This window comes from Pelophylax lessonae (genome assembly GCF_965119305.1).
Source record: "Pelophylax lessonae genome assembly, chromosome: 5".
Lineage (NCBI taxonomy): Eukaryota > Metazoa > Chordata > Amphibia > Anura > Ranidae > Pelophylax > Pelophylax lessonae.
This window is the reverse complement of record NC_138772.1, coordinates 541,437,725-541,465,030: the sequence shown is the minus strand read 5'-3', so window position 1 is coordinate 541,465,030 and position 27,306 is coordinate 541,437,725. Positions and strand designations below refer to the sequence as shown.

The following is a 27,306-nucleotide window of genomic DNA, read 5'->3' as shown; positions in this document are numbered from 1 at the left end:
TCCGGACAAGTCTGATCATTGGAGGAAAGCAGGCTGAGTTCCCAGCACAGCTAGAAAACTGACCATGGTATGGTCTCCTACTTGGTGTTGTCAGTTTTAAATAGGAAGGCAGAGGGACTGGCAGGGTCACCAGGGATTTCATGCAACGGAAGTAATACAAAGAGAACAGGATACTTTTTTATAGAAGTACAGGGTACAGTAGGCACATATCAGGAATAGGACATGATGGGTTTACATATTCTTTAGTTCTTGAAATGAAAAAGGGTTAGAGCCTCTGCCTGTTTTACTTATTACCATCTGTGTCCCTATAATGAGATTTCCCCTCACTTCCTGTAGAGCAGGAAGTGAAGGGAACTTTATGTAATGTAGACACAGACCAGAATAACAACATTTTTAGTAGAGTAAGGAAGGGTTTGAAGGTTTGACAGTGTTTTGTATTTCTGTTTGTACCAGTAATAACTGCCCCCCCCCCCCCATATTTCTTGTATAATATTCACAGGGACCGATATTTAGGGAAAATTGCTCTAGTGAAGTTCTAATCTGCCAGAAATTGTAACTGTCCCATTCCATTGAAAAAAAAAAAAGGCCGGTGTTTGGCTTTAACTCCTACCCACTTGCATTTGGCATATTTCATTACTTACGAAGCTTCCTGCTTAGAATATGTTGGTAATTACCCTCCCCCTGCCAACACTTTGTGCGACTTCTAGCTATCAAATCCAACTCTCACTGACCGCTTCAGTCCCCACAAAGGAAAGGGAAAACCCATCACAGTGATTCCTGATCAAGTGATCACGGGGTCCACCATCACATAATGGTCAAATAAAAGCTGAAAGCTTAATGCAATGAGACATGGTTTCAGCTTGGAACATGTTGAGGACAGTGTGCCTTAGTTTAATACTGTAACTGTCTTATACTGGTATAGTATTAATAAAATAGTAAAAAAAAAAAAAAAAGGTTTTAAATTTGATCCACACGAGTCCTTTTGTTTTTTTCTATGTTTAGTATTTGACTAAATGGTTAGCTATTTTTGTGATTAAATAACTTTTATGTAGACCAGGGGACTTTTGTGCAGGCATGTACAACAAAGAAGAATGTGGGTGCAGAAAAAGTTAGTTTGCCAGCTGTGCCCTTTAGTAGAATCACAGGACAGTTACCCAGCTTTGTACTGAAAAATGAATTCCCTCACAATGACAGATTTTTCCTGCAGTAAAATATTCTGTATTCATTTATCAAAGTGTTTGAATGAAGAGCTTTGCTCATTTTTCATTGTGTCGGGCAGTAGGAGAAGAATGTGAGAATCTGATTGATCTAGTCTATAAGATGGTCTTCCTTCAGATGTTTTCTTGAAATAGGCTATAATGGCACTTTGGCCATATTAAAGTGTCCTCTCAAGTCATAGTATGACATGTAATGTTGATTGGGTGGCCACTTTAGCACAAATTTAATTGGTTGTTACCTTTCAAAAGAAATTCACTGCCAGCCCCTTTATTTTTTTTCCCAGGCATGACACACTGAGTGTTTTTTATTTTTATTTTTTTTTTAAACAAAGCCTTTAAATACCCTTTCTCTATCATTCATTGACGCAGCTTCATATAATTTGTGACCATTGGGTTATGCTGCCGCCTACAAGAGTAGAACACTAGGCAGGAAAAAGCTTTACCACACCTATGGGGCTGTCCCTGCAGGCATACACCCACACACTCTGCTTTAGGCTTCAGGCTTGTTTCTGCCTAGTTTAGGAGTAGGACCTAGTTCCCTGCTGGGACTTCGCTCTTAGCAGTTTTTTTTTTTTTTTTTTTTAGAACCTTTTTGTAAGACTCTTTTTGTCCTTACAGAAGGACCTAGAAAGGGATTGGCTGTGTCGGCTGCGACCATTTCTAGGTTGATCCGGCAGACTGTGGTTCAGGCTTATTCACTGAAGGGTCAGGTTCCACCTTTCCCTGTGAAGGCGCATTCTACTAGGGCTTCTTGGGCTTTTCACGCCACATCAGGTGTCAGTGATACAAGTTTGCAAGGCGGCAACTTGGTCGTCTGTACACACCTTCACAAAATTTTATAGAGTAGATGTGTTGGCATCCTCGGATGCTTCTTTTGGCTTGTAGGCTGCGGTTTGAAAGATACTTAGTCTCTTTGAGGGTGTTTGTCCAGGTGAGCTCCTTTTGTTCCTGGTTGAGCTCTATACTCTCTGGTTGGCTAAAGTTTTAGCCTTGTTGGGAATTATGTTTTTCCACCCCTCATGCAAATACTGCTTTGGGACGTCCCAATGGTCAAGAATTATATTGGAGCTGTGTCTGTCCGTGAACAATAGAGAAAATTGGATTTTTTTTCTTACCGTAAAATCCTTTTCTCTCATTGACTGACGCAGCAGCCACCCCTCTATCTTGAGTGGGTTGGGGTTTTTCCTCTAACCACTGCTTGCCACAAAACCGAAGCCTATATAAGAGTGTATGGGTGTATACCTGCAGGGACGGCCCCATAGGCGCGGTAAAGCTTTTTCCTGCCTAGTGTTCTACTCCTGTAGGGGGCAGCATAACCCAATGGTCAAGAATTATATGGAGCTGCGTCTGCCAATGAACTTCAGAGAAAAGGATTTTACGGTAAGACAAAAATCCAGTTTTTTCAGATGTATTCCGCTGGTCACAGGACTCCCGGCCGCTTACCTACTCCGATCAAGGGCTATAGCGGGAGGGGCCGAGATCTCCCTCTGACATCAACCAGGAGGTCACGTGACCGGCCCAAATATATCTGAAAAAGGGTATTTCGAAGCTTCAAGCTTCGTTTAAAAAAAAAAAAAAACACTTACAGGGTGTGTTATGCCAGGATAAAATAGAATGGCGAGGACTCAGACACACGGAGCTGACAGGCAAGAAGGAAGGGTAGAGAACAGAGCTTTGGATGACAGAAACACGTAAACGGACCAAAGTATCAGGGGCTCAGCAGCCATGATTACCGTGGTCAGCACACCGAGGGGTACACAGAAACTGGCAGGATCAACCAGGGTTTTTTACAGGCGAGAGAGGGGCAGATTACACAGCACAAGTACTATGCTGTTTAATCTGCTAGAACTTTTTATAATTTATTTTTTTTCTTTTTATTAGGGTTACAAACACTTTAAGTACTGTCACAATATTCAGACTCTAAGATTCAATGCGTCCGGTTGCTTGCTTTTATCTGGTCTTTGAGGCACTATTTCATCCACTGGTACCAGTAATGGGGCATAATTCCCCGCCACTGAGACCAGTGAAGGGGCACAATTCCTCCCCATGGCACCAACGATGGGGCATAATTCCCCGCAACTGAGACCAATGAAGGGGCACAATTCCTCCCCATGGCACCAACGATGGGGCACATTTCCTCCCAATGACACCAGCAATTGGACCCAAGGATGGGGCTGAATGCCTCCCCCTGACACCAAGGATGGGGCTGAATGCCTCCCCCTGACACCAAGGATGGGGCTGAACGCCTCCCCCTGACACCAAGGATGGGGCTGAACGCCTCCCCCTGACACCAAGGATGGGGCTGAACGCCTCCCCCTGACACCAAGGATGGGGCTGAACGCCTCCCCCTGACACCAAGGATGGGGCTGAACGCCTCCCCCTGACACCAAGGATGGGGCTGAACGCCTCCCCCTGACACCAAGGATGGGGCTGAACGCCTCCCCCTGACACCAAGGATGGGGCTGAACGCCTCCCCCTGACACCAAGGATGGGGCTGAACGCCTCCCCCTGACACCAAGGATGGGGCTGAACGCCTCCCCCTGACACCAAGGATGGGGCACAATTCCTGCCACTGGGGCATTGTTTTTCCCCGCTGACTTTGGGACCATTTCTACTCCCAATGGTCACAGTCCAGCCCCCCCTAAAGTCTGAAGGACCGTAAACTGGCCCCCAGTTTAGAAAGTTTGGAGACTCCTGTATTAGGCAATTAGTTTAACCCTTTTTATTTCCCTGTTCTACACTGGGAGAATGAATCTGAGAATCTAATTGCTATGGGTTAATAAAGAGCTCAATAGATAATTGTATGCATAAATTACAAGTAAGGCCTCATTTACCCTTGTGTTTGAGATGCATTTTTGCTGCCCGCCAACTGCCCCCCTTAAGCTGCCATAGGCAACGGATGGGGGTGTTAAAAATCTGCAACTGCGATGCTTCACTTGCAAAGTTGACCCGACTTGTAATGATCAGCAGACGTCAAGCCCACTGATCTCTAAACATTCAAGTCAATGGGGAAGCTCCGCAAACGCCCTGCAACCAACAGGCAATGCACGCGTTTCAGCTCGTTTGCCCACAAAAAAATGGGTTCAAACCAGCAGCGAGGAGATGCCGCATTGCTTCCTCACTGCCTGTCAGCCTCTGGAGCATGATCTGAGCGCGAAATTAGGTTTCAGAAGCAAGTTCGTTTTAGACTCGTGTAAATCTACCCAAAAGGCTCCTGTATGACAGTCTTAAACAATTTGCAAACCCATTTACTATGTGATGCACAATCCTTATAAATGATTTTTATTATTATTATACAGGATTTATATAGCACCAACAGTTTGCACAGCGCTTTACAGTGTGAGGGAAGACAAACAGTTACAATACAATTCAAAACAGGAGGAACTAGAGGGCCCTGCTCGTTAGAGCTTACAAACTAGAAGGGCGGGTCAAGTGAAACAAAAGGCAATAACCGTGGGGGATGGGCTGATGGAGAAAATGGAGGTACATTAGTTAGGTGTGGGTAGGATGGGCTTCTCTGAAAAGGAGGGTTTTCAGAGATTGCCTAAAAGCTAATAGAGTAGAAGATAATCGGACAGATAAGGGTAAAGAGTTCCATAGGATTGGAGAGGCTCTGGAAAAGTCCTGGAGGTGAGCATGGGAGGAGGTGACGAGGGAGCTAGAGAGCAGGAGGTTTTGAGAGGAAGAAGGAGAACAATTAGGTTGGTATTTTGAGACTAGGCTAGTGATGTAGCTAGATACTTAGCTGTGAATTGCTTTGTAAGATGTTGTAAGTATTTTAAATTTGATTAGTTGGGTGAGCGGAAGCCAGTGGAGGGCTTGACAGAGAGGAGCACCGGACACTGAGCGATTGGTAAGGTGGATGAGTCTGGCGGCAGCATTCATGATGGATTGAAGGGGGGATAGCCTGTGTAGAGGTATGCCAACGAGAAGGGAATTGCAGTAGTTGAGGCATGAGATGACCAGTGAGTGAACTAGGAGTTTTGTTGTGTCTTTGGTTAGAAAGGGGCGTATTTTGGAGATGTGCGGAGGCTGAGGCGGCAAGATTTGGACAGCAAATGGATGTGGGGTTTGAAGGAGAGTTCAGAGTCCAGGACAGCACCTAAGACCTTGGCATGCGGGGATGGGCTGATAGTAATGCCATCGATATTGACAGAGAAATCGGGGGAAGGGATACGTGGTGGAGGAAAAATTATAAGCTCGGTTATGGATGGATTGAGTTTGAGGAAGTGGTGAGACATCCAGACCGATATATCTGATAGTAAATTAGTGATACGTGAGGAGACTGAGGGAGAGAGCGGAGGGGTGGATAGATAGATTTGGGTATCGTCAGCGTAGAGATGGTATTGGAAGCCGTGGGAGGCTATCAGCTGACCCAGAGGAGGTGTAGATTGAAAATAGGAGGGGTCCAAGAACGGAGCCTTGGGGGACACCAACAGAGAAGGGAAGAGGAGAGGAGGAAGTAGAATTGTAGGTAACGCTAAAGGTGCGGTTGGATAAGTAGGAAGATAACCAGTGAAGAGTACAGCGACGGAGACCAAAGGCATGGAGTTTTTTTGAGGAGGAGGAGATGGTCAACCGTATCAAAGGCAGCAGAAGGGTCCAGAAGTAGGAGTACAGAATAGTGTCCATTGGTTTTGACCATTAGTAGATCGTTTGTCAGTTTTAGGAGAGCAGTTTCAGTGGAGTGTTGAGGCCAAAATCCAGACTGAAGGGGATCAAGGAGGCTGTTCTCGGCAAGGTGGTCGCACAGTCGGTTGTAGACTAGACGTTCGAGGAGTTTGGATGAAAAGGGGAGCAAGGAAATAGGGCGTAGGTTGTTCAGATCGGTTGGGTCCAGTGAGGGCTTTTTAAATATGGGGCTGACTAGTGCATGTTTTAGAGAGTTGGGGAAGATGCCAGAAGAGAGGGAGAGATTGAAGATGTGGGTTAGAGAGCGTAGAATAGGGCCAGAAGGTGAACGTAGCATTTGCGAGGGAACAGGATCCAGAGGGTAGGTCGTTAAGTGGACGTTAGCAAGTAGTTTAGCAACCTCATCTTTAGTGGCGGGGTTGAATGAGTGAAGGAATGATCGCACCTGTGGCCATGAAGCATAAGGCATGGAAGGTATCTGAACAGCAGTGATCTCCTTACGAATTGTATCAATCTTCTGTTTGAAGTGGTAGGCAATCTCCTGTGCAGTGAGTGAGTCGGTGGGGTAGTGGAGGACGGAGTAGAGAATTAAAGGTAGCGAAGAGTTGCCGGGGGCGTGATGACAGGTTGTTAATGAGAGTGATAAAATAGGTCTGTTTGGCAGTGTGGAGACTGGAATTGTATTTTTGGAGGGCAGATTTATATCGGTTGAAGCCCTTCTGAGACCTAGTCTTACGCCATAGGCGCTCAAGAGAACGTCTATGCTTTTTCAGACTTCTAGTGTTATCTGTGTGCCAAGGTTGAAGGGGTCGGGGCCTGATTCGGTGTGGGGTGAGGGGGTGCCAGTGTGTCCAGGGAGGCTAAGAGTGAAGCGTTGTAGACAGAAGTGGCTAGGTTGGTGCAGGACAGGGGTGCGATTTTGTCATAGAGGTGGTCGGTAGCAGAGTAGAGTAGAGAAGAGAAGGGTTGAGATGGCGTAGGTTTCTGCGGGTAACTGTAAGGTAGCTGGAGGTGGAGGAGAGGGAGAGAGTGAAACTAATAAGATAGTGATCAGAAAGAGGGAAAGGATTGTTTGTAAGGTTGTGCATAGGTTGGAGAAAACAAGGTCAAGGGTATTGCCTTCAGAGTGAGTAGAAGCATGTATCCATTGCTTCAGGTCAGAGGAGGAGGTTAGACTGAGAAGTTTGGAAGTGGTAGGAGTGTTAGTATTAATAGGGATGTTGAAGTCGCCGAGAGTGATTGTGGGGATTTCGGAAGAGAGAAAGTAGGGTAGCCAGGCAGATAATCAAAGATGTCCATGGTAGTGGAATCTGCTGCACTTTGAAAAAATTAAAAATGAATGTGGTGGGTAGGAAAGTGCGCTGATTCATTATAGGGTGTGCTGCTACCTTAGAGTGTATGTTGTAGAATATGTAAAGAAATCAGGTGCGCTGCCCTAGTGCATATGTGCAACATACAAAATGATGCAAACAAATAAACCAAAAATGCAATAATTACATATTCATATATGCCCTTAACGTTTAACTTCTGGTAAGAGGCCAAGCTGGTGGTGGGACTTTGCACCTTCCAATCACAGTTCACCTTTCCCCAAGCTGGAAGTTTATGTCACCATTTTTTGCACTTTATTTATGGACTTATAACATGGACGTTTATTGCACATTGGTGTATCACTAGTCACCTTCTGGACATTTTTTGTTTTACACGTATTGCATACGTTTTCAGTTTTTTGCATTATTATTGCATTTTTGGTTTATTTGTTTGCATCATTTTGTATGTTGCACATATGCACTAGGGCAGCGCACCTGATTTCTTTACATATAGCCAGGCAGATAAGTCGTCAAGAAAGGTCGATACTGGTCCAGGGGGGCGATAGATCACAGCTATCCTTAGAGAAACAGGGGAGAAAAGACGAAGTATAAAGTATAACAAACAACTTTCTTTTCTTTCCCTGACTGAGCTGACTACTCCTTTATGTGTCTTTCACATGCTTCCCCTCCCAGACACTGCAGCTCACAGCGGGAGGTTCCTGCAACAGAGGCAGTGCTGTCTGTCCACAAAGCATGGTGGGGACTAGGTTGGGACCAGGTGATGATTGCAAAGCTATAGGTTTGTGACTCAGCAGTGACAATGCTGCTTGCTGCTACGTGCCCTGCAACAACTTTTCCCACTGTAGTGTAAGCAGACACAGCCTACATGAGAGCGACAACTCTGCTCTGAATTCAGGAGCAGCGCAGCATAGTTGCCACCCCAACACAGGAAGCTGAATTAGGTGGACTTCACTGGAAAGATCAATAGATGTACTTGTGGGACTTTGCCTTCCAGTTTTCCCTTAGTGACCTTGCAAAGACCATAGTTTTACTTTAACACCCAGAGTACTAGGGCAGGGTGATGCTGTGATGTTTTTAGGAAGCTTTATGTACAGCACCCTGCCAACTTCTCACTCCAGCCATGATCTGCCTGTATTGCATAGAGAAGCTTGAGACTTCTCTGTTATGTAATGTAAAGCGTTTTTTTTTTTTTTTTTTGTTAAAATATAATTAGAATGTTGATGGAGAGGAACCAGGGAAAGTAAAATATAAGCAGATTAAACTCCAGCATTACGATTCTTTCATAGCTGTCTGTATCCTTATCTAATCATGTTCATTTATCTCCTCTTACTCCTCTCCTTCCACTTTTCTGCTTGATCAGACACGCTCAATTTGTGATGCTGGAAAAACCTTTATTCATCAAACACAAATGAAAAGGCCTTTGATTTGCAGTTGATAACTTTGAATGTAAATCGTTGTCTTGACATGTATCGTGTTGTTTAAAAATCACATCTTTTTTTTCCTTTTGTTTATTTCTCTGTACAGAAGGTGAAAGAGCACTGCCCTCCATACCAAAGTAAGTTACTTCTCTTATTATCCTTCGTATATCTTTATAAACTGTTCACTGTTTTGGAAGTATTGTCTGGTTGAAGGTCTTCAGTGAGAACAATATATGGGATACCCTGCCCCCATACCCTGTCCCTCTCTTCTGGCCTTTTCCGTTTCACAATGAAATTAAATCGTTTATCTCCCGCTGCCCATTCATCCTGGTGACAGTGAGGGAAGATTTTATAAGGTCAACTCCTGCCATGTGGTGTATTTTGAAGGAGCCCAAAGACTTCTCCAACTTTCTTAACCACTTAAGCCCTGGAATATTTTACCCCCTTCCTGACCAGAGGGTTTTTTGCGATTTTTTTTTTTTTTTTTTTTTTTCTTTTTTACTGCGTGACTTTAACGGACAATTTCGTGGTTGTGCGACGCTGTACCTAAACGAATTTGACGTCCTTTTTTTTCCCACAAGCAGAGATTTCTTTTGGTGGTATTTGATCACCTGTGCGATTTTTTTTTTTTTTTGATCATGCGCTATAAACAAAAAAAGAGCGTCAATTTCGCAAAAATAACAATATTTTTCACATTTTTTTATATGAAATTCCCCCCAAAAAAAATGTAAAAATCAAAATTTTGTAACATTTTCGGCCAATTTGTTTTATGCTACATATGTTTGGTAAAAAAAAAATCGCAAAAATCGTATTTTGATTGGTTTGCGCAAAAGTTATCGCGTTTACTAACTAAGGGAAATATTTTTGTCATTTTTGTTGTTTTTGTTTTTTAACGAGTAATGGCGATCTGCGATTTTTTTTTGCGGTACTGCGACATTGCAGCGGACAGATTGGACCCTTGACTGACATTTTTGACACTTTTGGGGTTACCAGTGACATTACTGCAGTAATCAGTGCTATACATATGCACTGTTACTGTAAAAATGACACTGGCAGGGAAGGGGTTAACTGTATTGGAAAGGGAGGGGTTAAGTGTGTCCTAGGGGCGTGTTTCTAACTGTGATGGGACATGGCTACTAGTGTAAAAACAGAGATCAACGGTCCTACATAGTAGAACCGTCTGATCTCCATTTTTACACAGGGGAGAATGACAGGCAGCTTGTTTACATTAGCCGCCTGCCTTTCTCCCTTCCCGGCGAACGATCGCGAGTGACCGGCGGACATCGGGTCCGGCGGTCACACGCACTGACTTGTTAGGTAACGAGCCGGGGCGGGCACGCGCCTCAGTGGGCGCGCGCTCGCCCGCTATTGGCTTACAAGCCACTGACAGGCTAGTGACGTACCGGTACGTCAGTTTGCCTGGCTGGGGCTGACCACCGCAGTATATGTACTTGTGGCGGTCGGCAACCAGTTAAAGTAGAATTCCAGCTAAAATCTAGCTAGTCCTAAACGTATCCCCTCCCTCCTCCTAACATCTATTTTTATCACTCTAGAAAATGAAAAGAAAAGAGGGTGCATCAGCCTAGGTGCATTATCTAACATACATTTTTTGAAGATAAAAATGACTCACAAGCATTAGATAAGTTTGCTCAGACCAGCCAATCATCTGTGGTTTGAATGCTCTGGAAACAAATCTCCAGACCTTGGGGGGACCACACAGGGGCCTCTGCTGGTTGAAGGGTTTCGAAGGTTTGACCTTCTCCCCCCAAGGTCTGGAGAATGTTGATTCCAGGGCATTCAAGCCACGGAAGATTGGCTGGTCTAAGCAAACTTTTATCTCATGTTTGTGAGTAGTTTTTATCTTCAATAGATTTATGTGGGATAATGCTCTAGGCTGGTATGCCCTCTTTTCTTTCCATTTTTATACAGATATCCAGGAGACCCCAGTCCTAGAGGGCAGCAAGGTCTGAAGCAGTACCCCTGGTGAGGTGGACTATCCACTCCCACCTGAGCCGGGCTATCATAGAGTGTTTCTTACCTTTTCTGACCAACCTGTGTAAAAACGTTGTATATATTTAACTATTTTCAGCCTATTTTGGCCCAGTCGCATGATCCCCTGTGTCAGCCACTGGTGGCTGCAGGGGAGAAAACTCTTGACATTGGCTGGTAAAGCCTGGAGCGATGACGTGGCCCATGGTGAGAAACAGACTGCTGCTCAAGGTGGGCTCTCTCCGCTAGCACTCTCCTCCACACCTGTCAAATATTCAGGTGCCAGCTCAGTTCATCTGACTGCATGCAGTGTAATATCCAAAGATCTGGATGGCTTTACTCTGAAGAACCATCCAATTTTATTACGATCATAAAAGTATCCCGTTAAAGCACCATGACACCGTGGGGACACAGGAATGTCAACGCGTTTCGTGCTACCTCGGTGCTTACTTATGTTGAGGTTGTTATCCATTGGCTTCCATGGCCCAGGCTTTGTCAGCACTCCCTCCTCCCCCTGCAGCCGCCAAGGGCTGACACAGGGTAGCCAGATCATGTGGCTGGAGCAGTTTGAAAATAGGAAATTAATATAATTAAATTAGTCAGTCAGCATAGGTGTTTGGAGGGGGAAGGGGACATTTTTAGGACTAGTTAATTTTGAACTGGAATTCTACTTTGAAATAGAAGTCCAGTCAAATCCTAACCTGCCCTCACTCCCATTTTCACCCCTATGCTAACTATCCTGTAAAGGAAAGATTATTTTACTTAATCTAAGGGCACCCTGGTCTGGTCACATGATCTTCCCAGCGGGTGACTTCAGGGGAAAGGCGAGAGCAACGACAATGGCTGCAGAGCCTGGGTGGTGACATCATCTATAGACTTACTATGGGGCATCCGTTGTCTGCTGTCCCTCCTCTATACTGAAGCCAGTGCTGGGAGCTGATCACGTGACCAGACCAGAGCGCCCTTCGATGAGCTAAGTATAGAGCTCTTTCCTTTTACAGGTTAGCAAGCTTAGGGCTTAGAATGGGGGTTAAGTAGGTTTAAACTTTGTTAGGTTTTGACCGGACTTCTTATTTCTCTTCGGAAGCAACCATAGAACAGGTCTTAATCAAAGCAGAAGTACAGCCAAAGCTAGTTTTGCTGTACCTCTCCTGTGCATCACAAGAATGCAGTTTGTTCTGCACTCCTGCGACCAGTTTTCATCAGACAGCAAGCTGAAGCCAAAGAGCCGTTCCATACTGGAGCAGGATCGCAACAATTGTGGTCAGGACCCGCCCACAACCCTGGATCGACACCTGGCTCAGCCTCTCAGGGAACCACTGAAAACCTGAGCCAGCCACCCCGTCCTCTCCACAGCCCAGCGCTTCGGAGTGGGCGGGGGTGGGGGGGGGGGTTGATGTGGTTAGAGCAGAGAGCCGCTGACTGACGAACTTGCCTATCATCCTTCAACTGAAAAATTGAAGGAGACGGGTGGAAAATTTTCAGAGGAACAGCGCCTGCATCAGAATACACAGTGGGAAATTCCAACATTCTCACTTTTTAGCATGGATGGAAGGAGTCTCTGAGATTACTTTCCTAAAGCCTACAGGGTGAGCAAAAGAAACCTGTGGGTGTATGGCCCGCTTCTGGCCACACGGGGCCACCTAGGTACGGTGTGTCTGAAGTTTGGGTATTGCTCAAAGTTAATGGAAGGCTACTGCTGAACAGGGCTGAACGCCAAATTCCATACATTCGTCCTGAACGCATAGGGCCCTTAACTCAGGTACCACTCAGTACAGTCCAGCTGCAGCCTGCCTTAGACTTTGCCTGCTGGTATTGTGCAAAAAAAAAAAAAAAAAACAGCCAACGCGTTTTAGGGGTCAAAGGAACACCCCGCTTCATCAGGGCTTCAGTTAAAAATGAGAACCTTCAATGGACTCAAAATAAGGCTTTCCTGTGTGAATCTGTGTAGGGAAGCTAATTGCTGGATTAGAAGAATTGCTCGCAAGTAGTATCTGCATGAGCAATCAAGATAATCTTGATAGCTCATGCAGTTACTGCTGGCTGTCTTTTAGCACAATACCAATAGATTAAATTAAACTCTTTTTTTTTTTTTTTTTTTTTTTTGGTCTTCCATGTATGCAGGTGTTTTTTTTGGTAGCCTTTTCTGTTGTGAGCAGCATAACCTGAGCCAGTGGGCAAATGTTTTTGTCTTCTCTCTACTTTGTATAAACCTTTATCAATGTCCCAGAGCTTCTTGGATACCTTTTTTTTTTTTTTCATTATGAGTCGAAAAGAGTACGTACACATTGATAAATCGTCAGGGTTAAGCAGGACAGTTTTTAATTACATGATTTCCACGACTAAACGTCACCTGAATTTGATTATGGAATTTCATGGTCAAACACTAGAAGGCCTGTGGAGTGACCAGCAAGGTTGTATGTGGCCTGTGTTAGCTGGGTAATACTGCACAATGCTCTGATCATGTGCAGTTAGTCACAGCTGTGAGTTGTAAAACATTTGCTGTACTGCTATACACCCCTTCTAGCAAACTTTGCACAAAACAGGGATTTTTAGTTTCTATATATTATAATACATGTTTAAAGTGGTTCTAAAGCCTTACAGGGTTTTTCTATGCATTCAACTTGGTTCACGCTGATACGATGCGGGAAACACACAACTTTCACTGCGTTTCCTGGCATCGCATCGCACTGCTTGTCAATCACAAGGCATCTATGTGATCCGCTGCGGGTGTCAATGTTAGATTAACGACACCCTGAAACAGATCGCAAATTGCAGTGCGATTGCCAGAATCGCATCACGAGTGTGAACACCTATGCAATGCGATTCAGGTGCCAGGGGGAAAAAGGGCCCTGCACCACGTTGATGTGTTGCAATTTGAGCCACACAAAATGTATGGCACAAATTGCACCACACAGACATCGCATGTGATGTGCACAGGAATGCGGTGCGATTCCTGTGCGAATTATGTAGTGATTCGCGCCAGTGTGAACCTAGACTAAGGCCCCTTTCACACTTGGGACTGCAAAATCGCATGACAAGTCGTTCTCCATTATTTCCAATGAGCCCCATCCATATCTGTGCGACTTGAAGTCGCGCCGACGTCAAAGTAGTCCCTGCACTACTTTTGGCACGATTTTGATGCGTTTTGAGGAAGAGACATTATAAGCCCAGTCAAAATCGCGGTAAGTCATGTCGAAATCGCTGTAAAATTGTGCGACTTTGAAGTCGCGCAAGTGTGAAAGGGGCCTAAAGGTAAAAAAAACACATGTGCTGCAGGATCCCCCCCAGCACCCCTTTGTCTTATTCAGCGATGTGCATGAGCGCAGCAGCTGTCGCCGTCGTCTCCCTTCTCACTGGACTGATTGATAGCAGCTGCCCCCGCTGCTGTCAGTTAACTGCTGCGATGAGGGGACGGGGCAGATCCGCCCCCTCTGTTTCAATAGATGCAAGCCTGCACCGGTGCCCCAATGCAAAGCTGCCTCCACTCGCCAAATAGGAGCTGTCATCCACCTGCTCAGCTGCCGATCCCCGCTGAGCAGGTGGATGACAGCTCCGTCTCCGCTCACTGTGCTGAGCTGGACCTGCCAGAGCCCTGCTCTCCTCTATGGGAGATCTGATGAAAACAAGACCGCTGTCTGTTTTCATCCGATCCTCCAGACGGATGGAAAGTAGGGTTTCCATCTGTCTGGATTTCACAGACAGGATCGGATAGCAGCGGATTTCAGCGGACATGTCACCGCTAGCATCGGCCGCTCCATAGGGGTGCATGGAGCATCCGATCAGGTTCGCCTGATAGGCGGGCCTTATCGAAAAGACCCTTACACAGAGCAGGTAAGTATAACCTATTTGTTATTTTAATTCAAAAAAAGGTTTAATATTACTCTAAGCTGGCCAAGTGTGTCAAAGTAATGTCTCAGTGGCCAATCCCTACTCGCTTGGTTTGTAAAATGCAAATGTTCCAGTGGATATAGTACCAATATGGGGCAGATAGACACAAGTTGTAGGAGAGCTACAAGTTTAAGGTCTGACCACTGACCTGCAATGCAGTAGAAATAATATGGATCTATGCTGAAATCCCAAATATGTACCTTGTGATGTGAACCGGTCCTGACTGATCTGTTCATCTGTAATGTTTAGCTATTTAGTATGCCATGAAATGTCACCCAGGCCACCCAAACTTTTCAGAGGATCTAAGTGCAGTGTGACTGTTATGTGCTTAGCTATAGTGTTATGTGCTTAGCTATAGTTGATGCTATTCCATAATCAATTATGTGTAATATTTATTATTTTATCTCCCTGGTGTTATTTTGGGAAATTGTATGAACTGTATGGATGATTCAGAAGGCTTTCTTTTTTTCTTATTAATTTAAAATTTAAATATCTTTATATTGTGATTTAATTTGTATCCCTTTTATGTTCCCACAAAATGCAACGTGAAGCTGAACTCCAGACAGTTATAGAGCACAAATAATACTGCTCTGTATTCATCGATGTATTGTTTTTAATACAAGCAGTATATGCCAAACCAATAAAAATTCCCAGCTCAACTTACTGACCAGCCTGCAACCAACCACATTTTCCTGTCTCATAGTATGTGTTAAAAACGGGGGTTTAGTGTGCACACATTGGCAAATACATGTGTAAGCTGCAGAGCCACTTCACGGCACCCCAGTACTATCTGCAGTCCTAATCAGTTTTTGAGAGCCTCCATATTGGAAGCACATGCATAATAATGTATAGAGGGCAAGGCACAGGGATGCACTGGACAACCAGCATATATCACTATGGCATCAAAGGTGTCCACTGCATCCTCCCACCGGTATTCTAACTTTACAAACAATTGGCATGAATGTGAGCTGGTATCAGCCTCTTACAATCTCTGTACAAGAGTGCTCAGACTGGAAAAGAGAGAAGCAGCCCAAGGAATCAGTCAACAGAGCCAGTGTTTCTCAACTCCCCTCCTCAGGGCACACTAACAGGCCAGATTTTAAGTATTACCTTGGGGAGATGCAGACTAGAATACTGCAATCACTGAGCAGCAGATATCACCTGTGATGTATTTCAGTTTTCTTGCAAACCTGGCCTGTTAGTGTGCCCTGAGGAGTGGAGTTGAGAAACACTGACCTGTGCTGACAATGCAAGGTGCATGCAGATAGGAGTAGAGAGCATAGAGACAAGGTCATCAGTCTGCTGTTTATCCTTTTAGGCCTCATGCACACTGGACTCTCTAAAAACGCCAGTAGCTTTAGCTGTAGAATGCCGCGTTAAAAACTTTGAGTTTTGCATTTTTTTTTTCTTGTTTACGTTTTTTTTTTCTTTTTTAGGACCTTTTATCAAACCTATACTCGTACAAACGCTTATGGCTTTTCAGAGTTAGGCCTCATGCACACTAGACTTTATAAAAACGCCAGTAGCGTAATGCCTCGTACACACGTTCAGATAATCGGACGTCTTATCGTTCGCATTTTGTTGCATGATACTAATATCGAATTCAACAATGCATATAAACGTAGGATTTTTTTTCGTACGATTCCGGAAAAGCTTCCTGGTTGCTTAGCTACGTATCAGATGGTGCAAAACAAAAACAATGGCAGCCAGGTTTTTTCCGTGCTGTTTTAGTGTTTCTGAGCATGCGCGGTCTTTGTGGATCGATTGTCGGACGCATACTGTACTGATTAAACGATTGTCGTTTGCTAGGCTATCGTACAACAGAAGTTTTCCTGTTGGTCCCTTCGGATTTTGTTGGAGGAACTGTCGTGATCGGCTGTGTACGAACGATCAGATTATCGTGCGATCAATTCGAAAGCGAGTTTTATCGTACGATTATCTGAACGTGTGTACGAGGCATTAGCTGTAGCTCTAGAATGAATCTTGTAGTGTTTTTTTTTTTTTTTTAGCTTTTTTTTTTAGCAAATCTATACTCCCACATAAGCTTATGGCTCATAAATGCCAAATTAGAGGTTTTTAGCTTTTTTTTTTTTTTTTTTTTTTTTTTTTTTAGAGTTAAGCCGGATACACACTATACAACTTTTGTTGTTCAATTTTCTTTAGATTCACCTTCAACTATGTAGTGCAAGGGCCATCCTGATTTGCATACAAATTAAAAGTGTTTCGGTTTGACCTCATATTATATGGTTTTGGTAAATCTAAAGGGGAAAAAAAACTAAAGAAAATTGTATAGTGTGTACCCAGCTTTAGAGCGTTTTTACAGCTGAAAAACTCCTCTTCAAACCCACTAGTTCTGGGTTTTTTCCAGCTTGAAAATCCATCTGGCAAAAAAACACTGATAACACCCTATAGCTGGATACACACTATACAAATTTCTTTAGATTTTTTCCTTTAGACTTACCAAAACCATATAATATGAGGTCAGACCTAAACACTTTTCATTTGTATGCCAATCAGGGAGGCCCTTGCACTACATACCGTATTTTTCGCCATATAAGACGCACCGGCGTATAAGACGCACCCAATTTTAAAGGAGGAAAATCTAGAAAAAAAAGATTCTGAACCAAATACTTTCAATGCGGAGTGCCCACAGCCTGCCCCCTTTCAATGTGGAGTGCCCCCTTTCAATGTGGAGTGCCCCCTTTCAATGCGGAGTGCCCACAGCGTGCCCCCTTTCAATGTGGAGTGCCCCCTTTCAATGCAGAGTGCCCACAGCCTGCCCCCTTTCAATGTGGAGTGCCCCCTTTCAATGTGGATTTCCCCATTCTACCCCCTTTCAATGTGGAGTGCCCCCTTTCAATGTGGAGTGCCCACAGCCTGCCCCCTTTCAATGTGGAGTGCCCCCTTTCAATGTGGAGTGCCCACAGCCTGCCCCCTTTCAATGTGGAGTGCCCCCTTTCAATGTGGAGTGCCCCCTTTCAATGTGGAGTGCCCCCTTTCAATGTGGAGTGCCCCCTTTCAATGTGGAGTGCCCCCTTTCAATGCGGAGTGCCCACAGCCTGCCCCCTTTCAATGTGGAGTGCCCCCTTTCAATGTGGAGTGCCCCCAGCCTGCCCCCTTTCAATGTGGAGTGCCCCCTTTCATTGTGGAATGCCCACAGCCTGCCCCCTTTCATTGTGGAGTGCCCCCTTTCATTGTGGAATGCCCACAGCCTGCCCCCTTTCAATGTGGAGTGCCCACAGCCTGCCCCCTTTCATTGTGGAGTGCCCCCTTTCAATGCGGAGTGCCTAGAATGAGTGAACAGCGTACCAAGCCACAGTGACTTACCTGTTTTAGCGGCGGCTTCCTCTTCAGTCCCCACGTCTCTTCGAGTCCTCTGAGTCCCGCCTCCTCGGAGGAGGATCAGTGAGACAGTAGCGAATTTTCATTCGCTACTGTCACACAAATGGGCGGGCTCGATGCGCGCTGCTCTGCGCCTCGGGTCCACACTTCACAGTGTCAGAACGGAGCCATCGGCTCCTTCTGACACAGCGGCACGGGGGAGGGGGCGGACAGAACGATCGCGCGGGTCGCTCGGCTCAGACAGTCAGTCTGAGTGAGCATAACTACCGCTGCAGGGCAGAGCGGGAGGCGCGAGCGGGGGGCGTGTCAAGGACTCCACTTCTGGCTCCGGAACTTTGCCGTATAAGACGCACCAACTTTTCCCCCCAGTTTTGGGGAAGAAAAAGTGCGTCTTATACGGCGAAAAATACGGTAGTTGATGGTAAATCCAAAGGAAATCTACCAACAAAAGTTGTATAGTGTGTATCCAGCTTAAGTGTGCATGGAGACATAGGATAACATGCTGGGGAGTTTACTGGCTGCAGAAAAACAAAAAAAAAAAACACCTGAAGCCAAGAACAGCTGCTGTAAAAACGTCCCGTTTTCATGTCAAATAATAAGGTGGTTTTGGAGAGAAGAGCTGCTGATGTTTTTAAATTGCAGCAGAGAGGAATCGGGTCTCTTCCCGTCTAAGGAAACCATAGCTATTTCCTATGGAATTGGTAATTTAATAATTTTGCAGGGATTTGTTGTTCAGTCGCTCAGCTACTGAGTTGGAGCAACAACTTGCAGGAACCGGCTCCCCAGTGATATTCATTCTGCATTCACCTCTATGGCTATAGCTGGTCATATTCTGATTTTCATATTCCGATCCAGCAAGGACTGGCTAAATTTCCGATCGATGTGTGGCCTCCCCTGCTCGACAGAAGTTCAGTCATTTGATCGTAGCCATGCTGTAGCACTAGTTTATCGTGTAGCAGTGACAAATCTCTTGCGACTCTAGTGATTAAATGCAAACTACATGTAGCACCCTCCTAGATAGGTGCTAGGAAAACCTAGTATTTGCTCTGCCTGCTTATCAGGAGAGCCTGATCGATAGCTAGGCCTGTTGCATGTGTTAATCTGTGATTCACTTGGTCTGAGGGAGTGTCCCCACTGTAGCCAATAGGGGAGCCTGTTGGACAGTGGAGGAAACCCAGGCTTTTGTGGCTGTCCCAGTGAGAGGGCACAACAGTGGTGCATCCTTGGATTGGTCATAAAAGCCAGGGGCACATGTGACCGGAGGTCTTTGGGCGGGAAGCCAGGTCCGTGGAGGAGGGTGATGGCTGTCTCTCCTCCTGTTAGTATGGAAAGTGGTCACAGGCAGTTGGCTTAGTGGACCAGGAGTGTGGTGCTGAGCTGTGTGGTCCAGAGGAAACTGACGGTGGAGCAAGTGGCAGAGCACCCCAAGTAAAAAAACAGTGTCTGTGAGTACCAAGGGGCTTGCCAGGGGTCTGCCCAGGAAGGGGACCACTCCAGGGAGAGTCAGTGGACAGAAGCCGGTGTTCTATCAGATTTCCCTACCCACGTCATTTCCGGTGCAGGCTCGTCATGCACCAGCTGTAGCTGCGTCACACATCCTTCTGCGCATGCGCAGAATAGGTAGGGAATTTTGATAACATCGTAAGGGGGTGAGGCAAAAGTCCTACTCCGCATGAGCGGGCGCATGCGCACCAACGGATCGGGTAGCGGCATCTCTTATAACAAACATCTATCCGATCTCTATGGCATACACTGCGCCGAGCCGACAATGGGACAATCCTATTCCCTACCCACACGCGCACGCCCACTGTCTCATTGTCGGGTCGGCGATCGCTGCAGTTTCGGCTCGGCATAGTGTCGGGTCAGGGCAGTGCGGGCCATGGAGATCGGATGGATGTTTGTTATCAGAGATCCCCCTGCCTGACCCGTTGGTGCGCATGCACACTAGGACTTTGCCTGACCCTTACGATGTTATCAAAATGCCCTACCTATTCTGCGCATGCGCAGTATGACTTGTGACGCGGCTACAGCTGATTCATGACAGCCACAGCTCATCCGCAACCGGAAATGACGGAGGTATGGAATTCTGATAGGGTATGGTATTCTGACAGAACACTTCTCCCATCCCAGTTACAAATAAAATACAAAAAAAACAAATCCCCTGGACTGTTCATTGACTGAGCCGAGGACTTAAAGTGATAAGTTGAATTGCCTGTTGCTATGGGTAACCCAGGAGAATCCAATCTCAGCAGCTCCCAAGGGGGCAGTGCTACATACAAATTACCGTTAGTGGCTGGGATTAGCGATTTGTATCCGCAGTGAATTTCTGCTACAAAATCACCCTCCTGACATGGCCCCAAACATCCCCCCATATATATGCGTTTCATTTCAGAATTTGGTCTTTTGTCCGGAGTTCAGCTTTACAGATCCTATAGAACTGAAAACAATGCCAGGTCTGTGTAATACAGCAGTAATATTCTCTTTGGCCATCCTAAGGGTTAACTGGTTTGTGTGTCCAGGAAGCACAGGAAGTAAAAGCCGCGTATGCTCATGTACGTAGAAGCGTGCATACAGCCTTCTGTATGATTGCCCTTTTTAACCCTTGGCCCTAACAAAAGTCTAGTGTTCGAACACTCGAGGTCCTGGTAAAGGAATGTTTCAGGAAATTCTAGTTGGAACTGACCCTGCTTGAAACGAGTTAACTGATGACAAGTTGTCATTTCTGCAGCCTTGGCTATAAAATGAGTAAATTCCTGACATATCCTCCATGACGTGCTGCCTCTGCAGTCAATTCCTGGTTAAATCTCAGTCTGGTGAGTGGAGCCTGCTGTGTTTACCCCGTCGCCTTTCAATACTGTCCCTTGTCCCCCCCCCCTCCCTGTGCCTTGGTGTGGTATGGATCGGTTTTGCTCATTACAGAAGGTAGCCAGTGACAGTGAATGCAGCGTCTATGTGACCGCAGAGAATGTGCACCATTCACAGATGCAATCCTCTCTCTTCTTACAGGCTGGCCAACAACGAGAAGCACGTAAGAGCACATGCCGTCTCCGTCTCAGGTAAGAACACAATCTGTCCCAAACTAGCGTTCTAAAACTTTTCTGAAAGTATGCTCGGTGCTTGTCGGCAAAGGTTGTCTTTTTATGGACGAATTCAGGGGTCAGCAACTTGGGGCATATCTTTAAAAAATCTTTTAGGGCATGCTGGGACCTGTAGCACTCCTACAGCTTGCAATATTTGTTATGGGCATCCAATTTTTGCTAGTCAGGTGACTTGATTGGCTTATTTGAAGGAAGTCTGTGATTAGAGAAACAGAAGGGTCACCATTGATGACCTCTTCTTTTAAGAACGTTGTTTGCCTGGATCTAATGCTGAGCCTTTTGCTTCAATACATTGGGGGATATTTGCTAAAACCAGAGAGTGCAAAATCCGGTGCAGCTCTGCACAGAAACCAATCAGCTTCCAGGTTTTATTGCCAAAGTTTAGTTGAACAAGCTGGAGTTAGAAGCTGATTGGCTACCATGCATGGCTGCACCAGATTCTGAGTGCTCCAGTTTTAGTAAATCTCCCCCCATTGAGTCGCAGAGCTTGAACAAGTATGCAAGTAAGAATTTAAATCTTATTTTCTTGATCCGCATATTTGTTCCAGGTCGGTAATTGACCTTTGAAGCCGATAGGTTGGAAAAGAATCCATATGGCCAAATGTTTGTGGACTCCTGACCTTCACAGCTAATTTCAGCTTGTGAACATCCCATTCCAAAAAGATGGTGGCCCCTCTTTGTGGCTATAACATCCTCCATTCTTCTGGGATGACTTTCCACAAGATTTTGGAGTCTCTGGGAATTTGCGCCTATTGGTTAGGTCAGGTGCTTATATTGAATGAGAAGACCTGCCTCGTAGTTGGCGGTCCAGTTCATTCCAATGGTGTTCAGTAGGTTTGAGGTCAGCGCTCTATGCAGGACACTTGAGTTCCTTCACACCAAACTCATCCAACCATGTCTTTATGGAGCTGGCTTGTACACAGAGGAACAGACGAGGGCCAACCCCAAACTGTTACCACAAGGTTGAAAGAGCACCAATGTCTAACATTTCTTTGTATGCTATATCAATATCCTTCACTAAAAACTCCTGAACTCAATAATTTGGAGGGGTGTCTGTCTGGATTCTATTGACCATATACAGTGGGGAAAATATTTCATCCCCTGCAGATTTTGTAGGTTGGCCCACTTACAAAGAAATGAAGGGTCTATAATTTTTATCATAGGTGCATTTTAAATAAGAGGGACATAATAATCCTAGATCCAGAAAAAAACGCATAAAACATATGCTAAATTAGGTTGCAGTTCTGTGAGTGAAACAAGTATTTGATCCCCAGGCAAAACCTGACTTGGCACTTGGTGGAGACACCCTTGTTGGCAAGCACAGAGGTAAAGCCTCATACACACGCGTCGAAATTCGGCCATAAATTTTTGTCCGACCGATCTGCCGATTTTCGGCTTGTTAGTATGATGCTTCCGACAACCGACTCAGACTTTTCGGCCGAAAAATTTCTGGTGTGCAGGCTATAAAATTTTTGTCCTCCGTCAAAACACGGCTGATTTTCGTGCAGTCAGTACAGATTTCGACAGGGAAAAATCTTATGAGCAAGACTGGGCATGCTCAGAGAAGAAAGAACACAAAGAAAGCAAACCAACACATGACATCACTTCTGAAGTAGAATTTTGTCGGCCAGTAAAATTCGTGTGCAGTCTAGAACACATTCCAACCAACAAAACACAACTCTGGACAAAAGACGGACGACCAGTCGGCGGAAATTCGTTGCGTGTGTACTAGGCTTAAGACGTTTCTTGTAGTTGGTCACCAGGTTTGCACACATCTCATGAGAGATTTTGTTCCACTCTTCTTTACAGATCTTCTCGAAATCCTTAAGGTTTCTTGGCTGTCGCTTGGTAACTTGAAGTCTCAGTTCCTGAGTTTTCTATAGGATTAAGGTCTGGAGACTGACTAGGCCACTCCATGACCTTAATGTGCTTCTTCTTGAGCCACTCCTTTGTTGCCTTACCGATATGTTTTGGTCATTGTCCTTGTGGAAGACCCATCGACGACTCATCTTCAGCATTCTGGCTGAGGGAAGAAGGTTTTTATCCAAGATTTTACAATACATGGCCCCGTTCATTGGCCCCTCAATGCTGCAAAGTTGGTCCGTACCTTTAGCAGAGAAACAGCCCAAAGCATAATATTTCCACCCCCCGTGCTTGACTGTAGGGATGGTGTTATTAGGGTCATAGTCAGCATTTGTATTTCTCCAAACATGGCGAGTCCCTCTCCTCAACAAGGCACATGTACAGTCATGCCAATAAACATCTAAATGATTCAGAGAAGGGTTGGGAGAAAGTGCTGTGGTCAGATGAGAGCAAAAGTGAGCTCTTTGGCATTAACTCGACTCGCCGTGTTTGGAGAAGGAAAAAATATGACACTTACCCTAAGAACAAAATCCCTACAGTCAAGCACGGGGGGTGGAAAGGTGATGCTTTGGGCCTGTTTCTCTGCTAAAGGTACAGTCCAACTTTGCCGCATTGAGGGGCCGATGGACGGGGCCATGTTTTGTAAATCTTCGATGAGAACCACCTTCTCCTCAGCCAGAACACAGAAAATGGGTCGTGGATGGGTCTTCCAGCATGACAATGACCCAAAATATGCCTCCAGGGCAACAAAGGAGTGGCTCAAGAAGAAGCACGTTAAGGTCATTGGGGGCCTAGCCAGTCTCCAGACCTTAACCACTTCTGGACTGGAAGGATTTGCCCCCTTAATGACCAGGCCATATTTTGCGATTCGGCACTTATTTTAACGGACAATTGCGCGGTCGTGCGACGATGTCCCAAAATAAAATTGATGTCCTTTTTCCCCCACAAATAGCTCTTTCTTTTGGTGGCATTTGATCACCTGTGTGTTTTTTTATTTTTTGCGCTATAAACAAAAAAAAGAGCGACAATCTGAAAATATATATATATATATATATATATATATATATATATATATATATATATATATATATATATAATTTTCACATTCTGCTATATAACATTCCCCAAAAAAAAAAAATTAAAAAATCTAAATTTTTTAACATTTTAGGCCAATTTGTTTTCTGCTACATATTTTTGGTAAAAAAAAAATCGCAATAAGCCTATTTTAATTGGTTTGCGCAAAAGTTATTGCATCTACTAACTACGGGAAAGATTTATGTCATTTTTTATTTTATTTTTTTTTTTTTTACTAGTAATGGCGGCGATCTGCGTTTTTTTTTTTTTTTTTTTGTGGGACTGCGACGTTGCGGCGGACAGATCTGACTCCTGACTGATATTTTTGACACTTTTTGGGGGACCAGTGAGATTACTACAGTTATCAGTGCTAAAAATATGCACGGTTACTGTAATGATGATACTGGCAGGGAAGGGGTTAACACTGTGGGTGATCAAGGGGTTGAATGTGTACCTAGGGGAGTGTTTCTAACTGTGGGGGGGGGAGTGGCTTGTGAAATGACCATAGAGACCTGTGTTCCTTTATAGAAGGATCACAGGCGCTCTGTGATCATTCCAGAGAGAAGAAAGGTCAGCTGTGTTTACAACAGCTGACCGTTCTATCTCAGCGGGGAGCGATCGCGGCTGTCAGGCGGCAATCGGAGCCACCTGCCCCGTGCATTAGCTTCCCGGCTGACGAGCGTGGGCGTGAGCGCGCTGCCGGGGGGGCTTGCGCTTGCCCCCGGGTGACCGACGTACACCTATGGTCGTTTGCGCAGGAGCGGCTGCCTGCCACAGTATAACTGCGGCCGGCGACCGGTCGTAAAGTGGTTAATACTATAGACAGCCAAGAAACCTTAAGGATTTAGAGAAGATCTGTAAAGAGAGAACCAAAACCCCTCCTGAGATGTGTGCAAACCTTGCTTGCCAACAAGGGTTTCTCCACCAAATACAAAGTCATGTTTTGCTTGGGGATCAAATACTTATTTTACTCACTGAACTGCAACTCAATTTATAACATTTGTATCATGTGTTTTTTCTGGATTTTTGGTTGATATTCTGTCTCTATCATTTAAAATAAACCTATGATAAAAATTCAAGACCCTTCATTTCTTTGTAAGTGAGCAAACTCACAAAATGTGCAAAGGATCAAATAATTATTTCCCCCACTGTAGTGTATAACAGCCAGGCTTGTAAGCATTTGTGGGATGAGGTCAGCACAGGATACGCTTCCTTGCAAAGCGCTGTAAGCATCACTCAGTTTCCAAGTACAATGAAAGATGATTCGTGATTGGTGGCTTTGGATTTCTGACCCTCATTTGCTACTGTCCTAAACCTGATCATTCTGAAGCACATTTTTTTCCACACTTTATTTTTCAGCCAATATTTGAAATAGTAGGAGATGATTCGATATTAACACATAGAATAATACTAAAACCGAAAAACAAACTGAATAGGGTTGTGCCGATACCGAGTAATTTCCCAAGTACTAGTGAGAATGCTCCAATATCCAAAACGGATACCTTTTGCGGTGCGACTTGAACCAAATACACAAAATAAATGGGCTGAAATCGCACTGGAAAGAATAGCTTGCGATTTGTACAGGAATGCAGTGCTATTCCTTTCCGCAATGCATGCGGTTTCCCTCACCCCTTCTGTGTGAATCCAGGCTCGTCATAGTGATTTCAGCCTGGGTTCACACAGGAGCAGTGCAGGAAACCGCACGCAATTTCGCTCAGGAATCACCGCATTCATGTTCAAACCTCATGCGATTCTTTACAGTGCGATTTGAGTCCATTCATTATGTATGGGCTAAAATCGCACAACGAAGGTATCGATCCTGTGTATCGGCGAGTACCTAAAGTATTAATACTCGTACTCGCCAATAAAAATCCAGTATCGGTGCAACCCTAAAATTGAGTATTTTGGCACATTTTTGCATTCATGGGTTTGTTTTTTGTTCTTGTAGGTTTCTTGTACTTATTATTAGCAGTGTTATTCTTTAAGTGTCTGTATCTTGCGCACCTCAAAAGTCCATGTGAGCTTTTCGGTCTTTCATTTAGGATTTGGTGCTCCAGTTTTCATGAACAAATCCACCCAGTCTTTCCATTATTCCCTCTGTAACACACACTGTACAATCCTTTCTCTGAGCCCATGCACACCCTGCTATTTTCCTTTGCTGCCGTGCGGTTTTGCATGTATTACCTCTTCACTCTATCAAATGTGTCTGAAAATTGCACCAAAACCTGATTTTTCTTTCAAAACATTTTATTGAATTTCTTGATAAACGCAAACATGTGAGTAACAACTGGTATACAATGACTATACAAAGCAGGATACATTTAAACAAGTAAAATAGCCAAGAGAAAATGGCATATGGAATACAATGCAATCAAAAGTTGTAGTATATGGGGGGGTTAATGCTTTTGAGAGAGACCTAGCGTGATCATAAAGAAGGTTACAGTGGGTATGCCATACTCGGGGATCCGTCCCATGCTCCAGACACCCCCTAGGGGATCATGCTGTGTCCGGATCACAGAAGGGCTCCCCAGAGTGGAGATAGGTCTTCTTTGTATGTTTGAGTGGATAAAGGGGGGAGACCCTCTTTTTGTCGTAAGTGACAATTAGATAATATGGGGAGCGGAGTGGTTGAGGGTCAGTGAACATTATAGCATGATATAGATCAGTATTTGGGTGTATCAGGTATAAAAAACAGGATTTTTCTAATTTAACGTGTTTATTGGCTTTAAAGAGGAACTCTAGTCTCCTGTGTAAACATTAAAAGTCAGCAGCTACAAAAACTGTAGCTGCTGACTTTTAATAAACAGCCACTCACCTGTCCCAGGATCCAGCACAATCCTTACCTGAGCTAGTTCTTCACTAGCCTTCAGGTTCTTGGCACTGGCATCCTAACTGTGGGAACCTGGCTGTGACTGTTTGCGGCTTCACAGCCAGGGGCCCGCTGCGCATGCGAGAGGCGCCGTGTGATGGGTCCCGCACTCTTCTGCGACCAATGACCTGTCTCAGAAGACTCAGAAAAACAAGGCTTGTTGGCTGTATTCTATAGAATTTCTGGGCAGAAAGTCAAGTGTGTTGGCATTAATCCATTTGGTGGCCCCATTACCGATCACCCAAGATCATTAGCCAGTTGCCTACCAGGGCAGTTTTTAAATTTTTTGCACATGTTAAAATATACTTTTTTTTTTTTCCGGTAGAAATGACTGTAAACTCCCCAAACATACAGTATATTTTTCTGAAAGCCGAGACCCTGGAGAATAAAATGGTGGTAGCTAATTTTTTTGTTGCATGATATTTGTACAGTTATTTATCAAATGTATATTTTTAGGGGAAAAAAAAACACTAAGGCCCCTTTCACACTTGTCGCTCGATTTTACAGCGATTTTTTGCTTCGATTTTGACACGATTTTGATGCGACTTTGATGCGAGTTTGACGGGGCTTGAATGCCGGCTTAGG

At 44.9% G+C, this 27,306-nt stretch overlaps 1 protein-coding gene across 7 annotated transcripts in view; it reads left to right on the top strand.

The window, feature by feature from the left end:
• PTK2 (protein tyrosine kinase 2) overlaps positions 1-27,306 on the top strand; it is a gene marked incomplete at its 3' end in the record, with an annotated part of 628,214 nt that overhangs the window by 351,693 nt on the left and 249,215 nt on the right. For all 7 annotated transcript variants that reach the window (XM_082257401.1, XM_082257399.1, XM_082257400.1 and 4 more), the window contains 2 exons: positions 8,702-8,732; positions 20,824-20,873. In XM_082257401.1, coding sequence (XP_082113527.1) covers positions 8,702-8,732; positions 20,824-20,873 — 81 coding nt within the window. The remainder of the gene's footprint in view (positions 1-8,701; positions 8,733-20,823; positions 20,874-27,306) is intronic.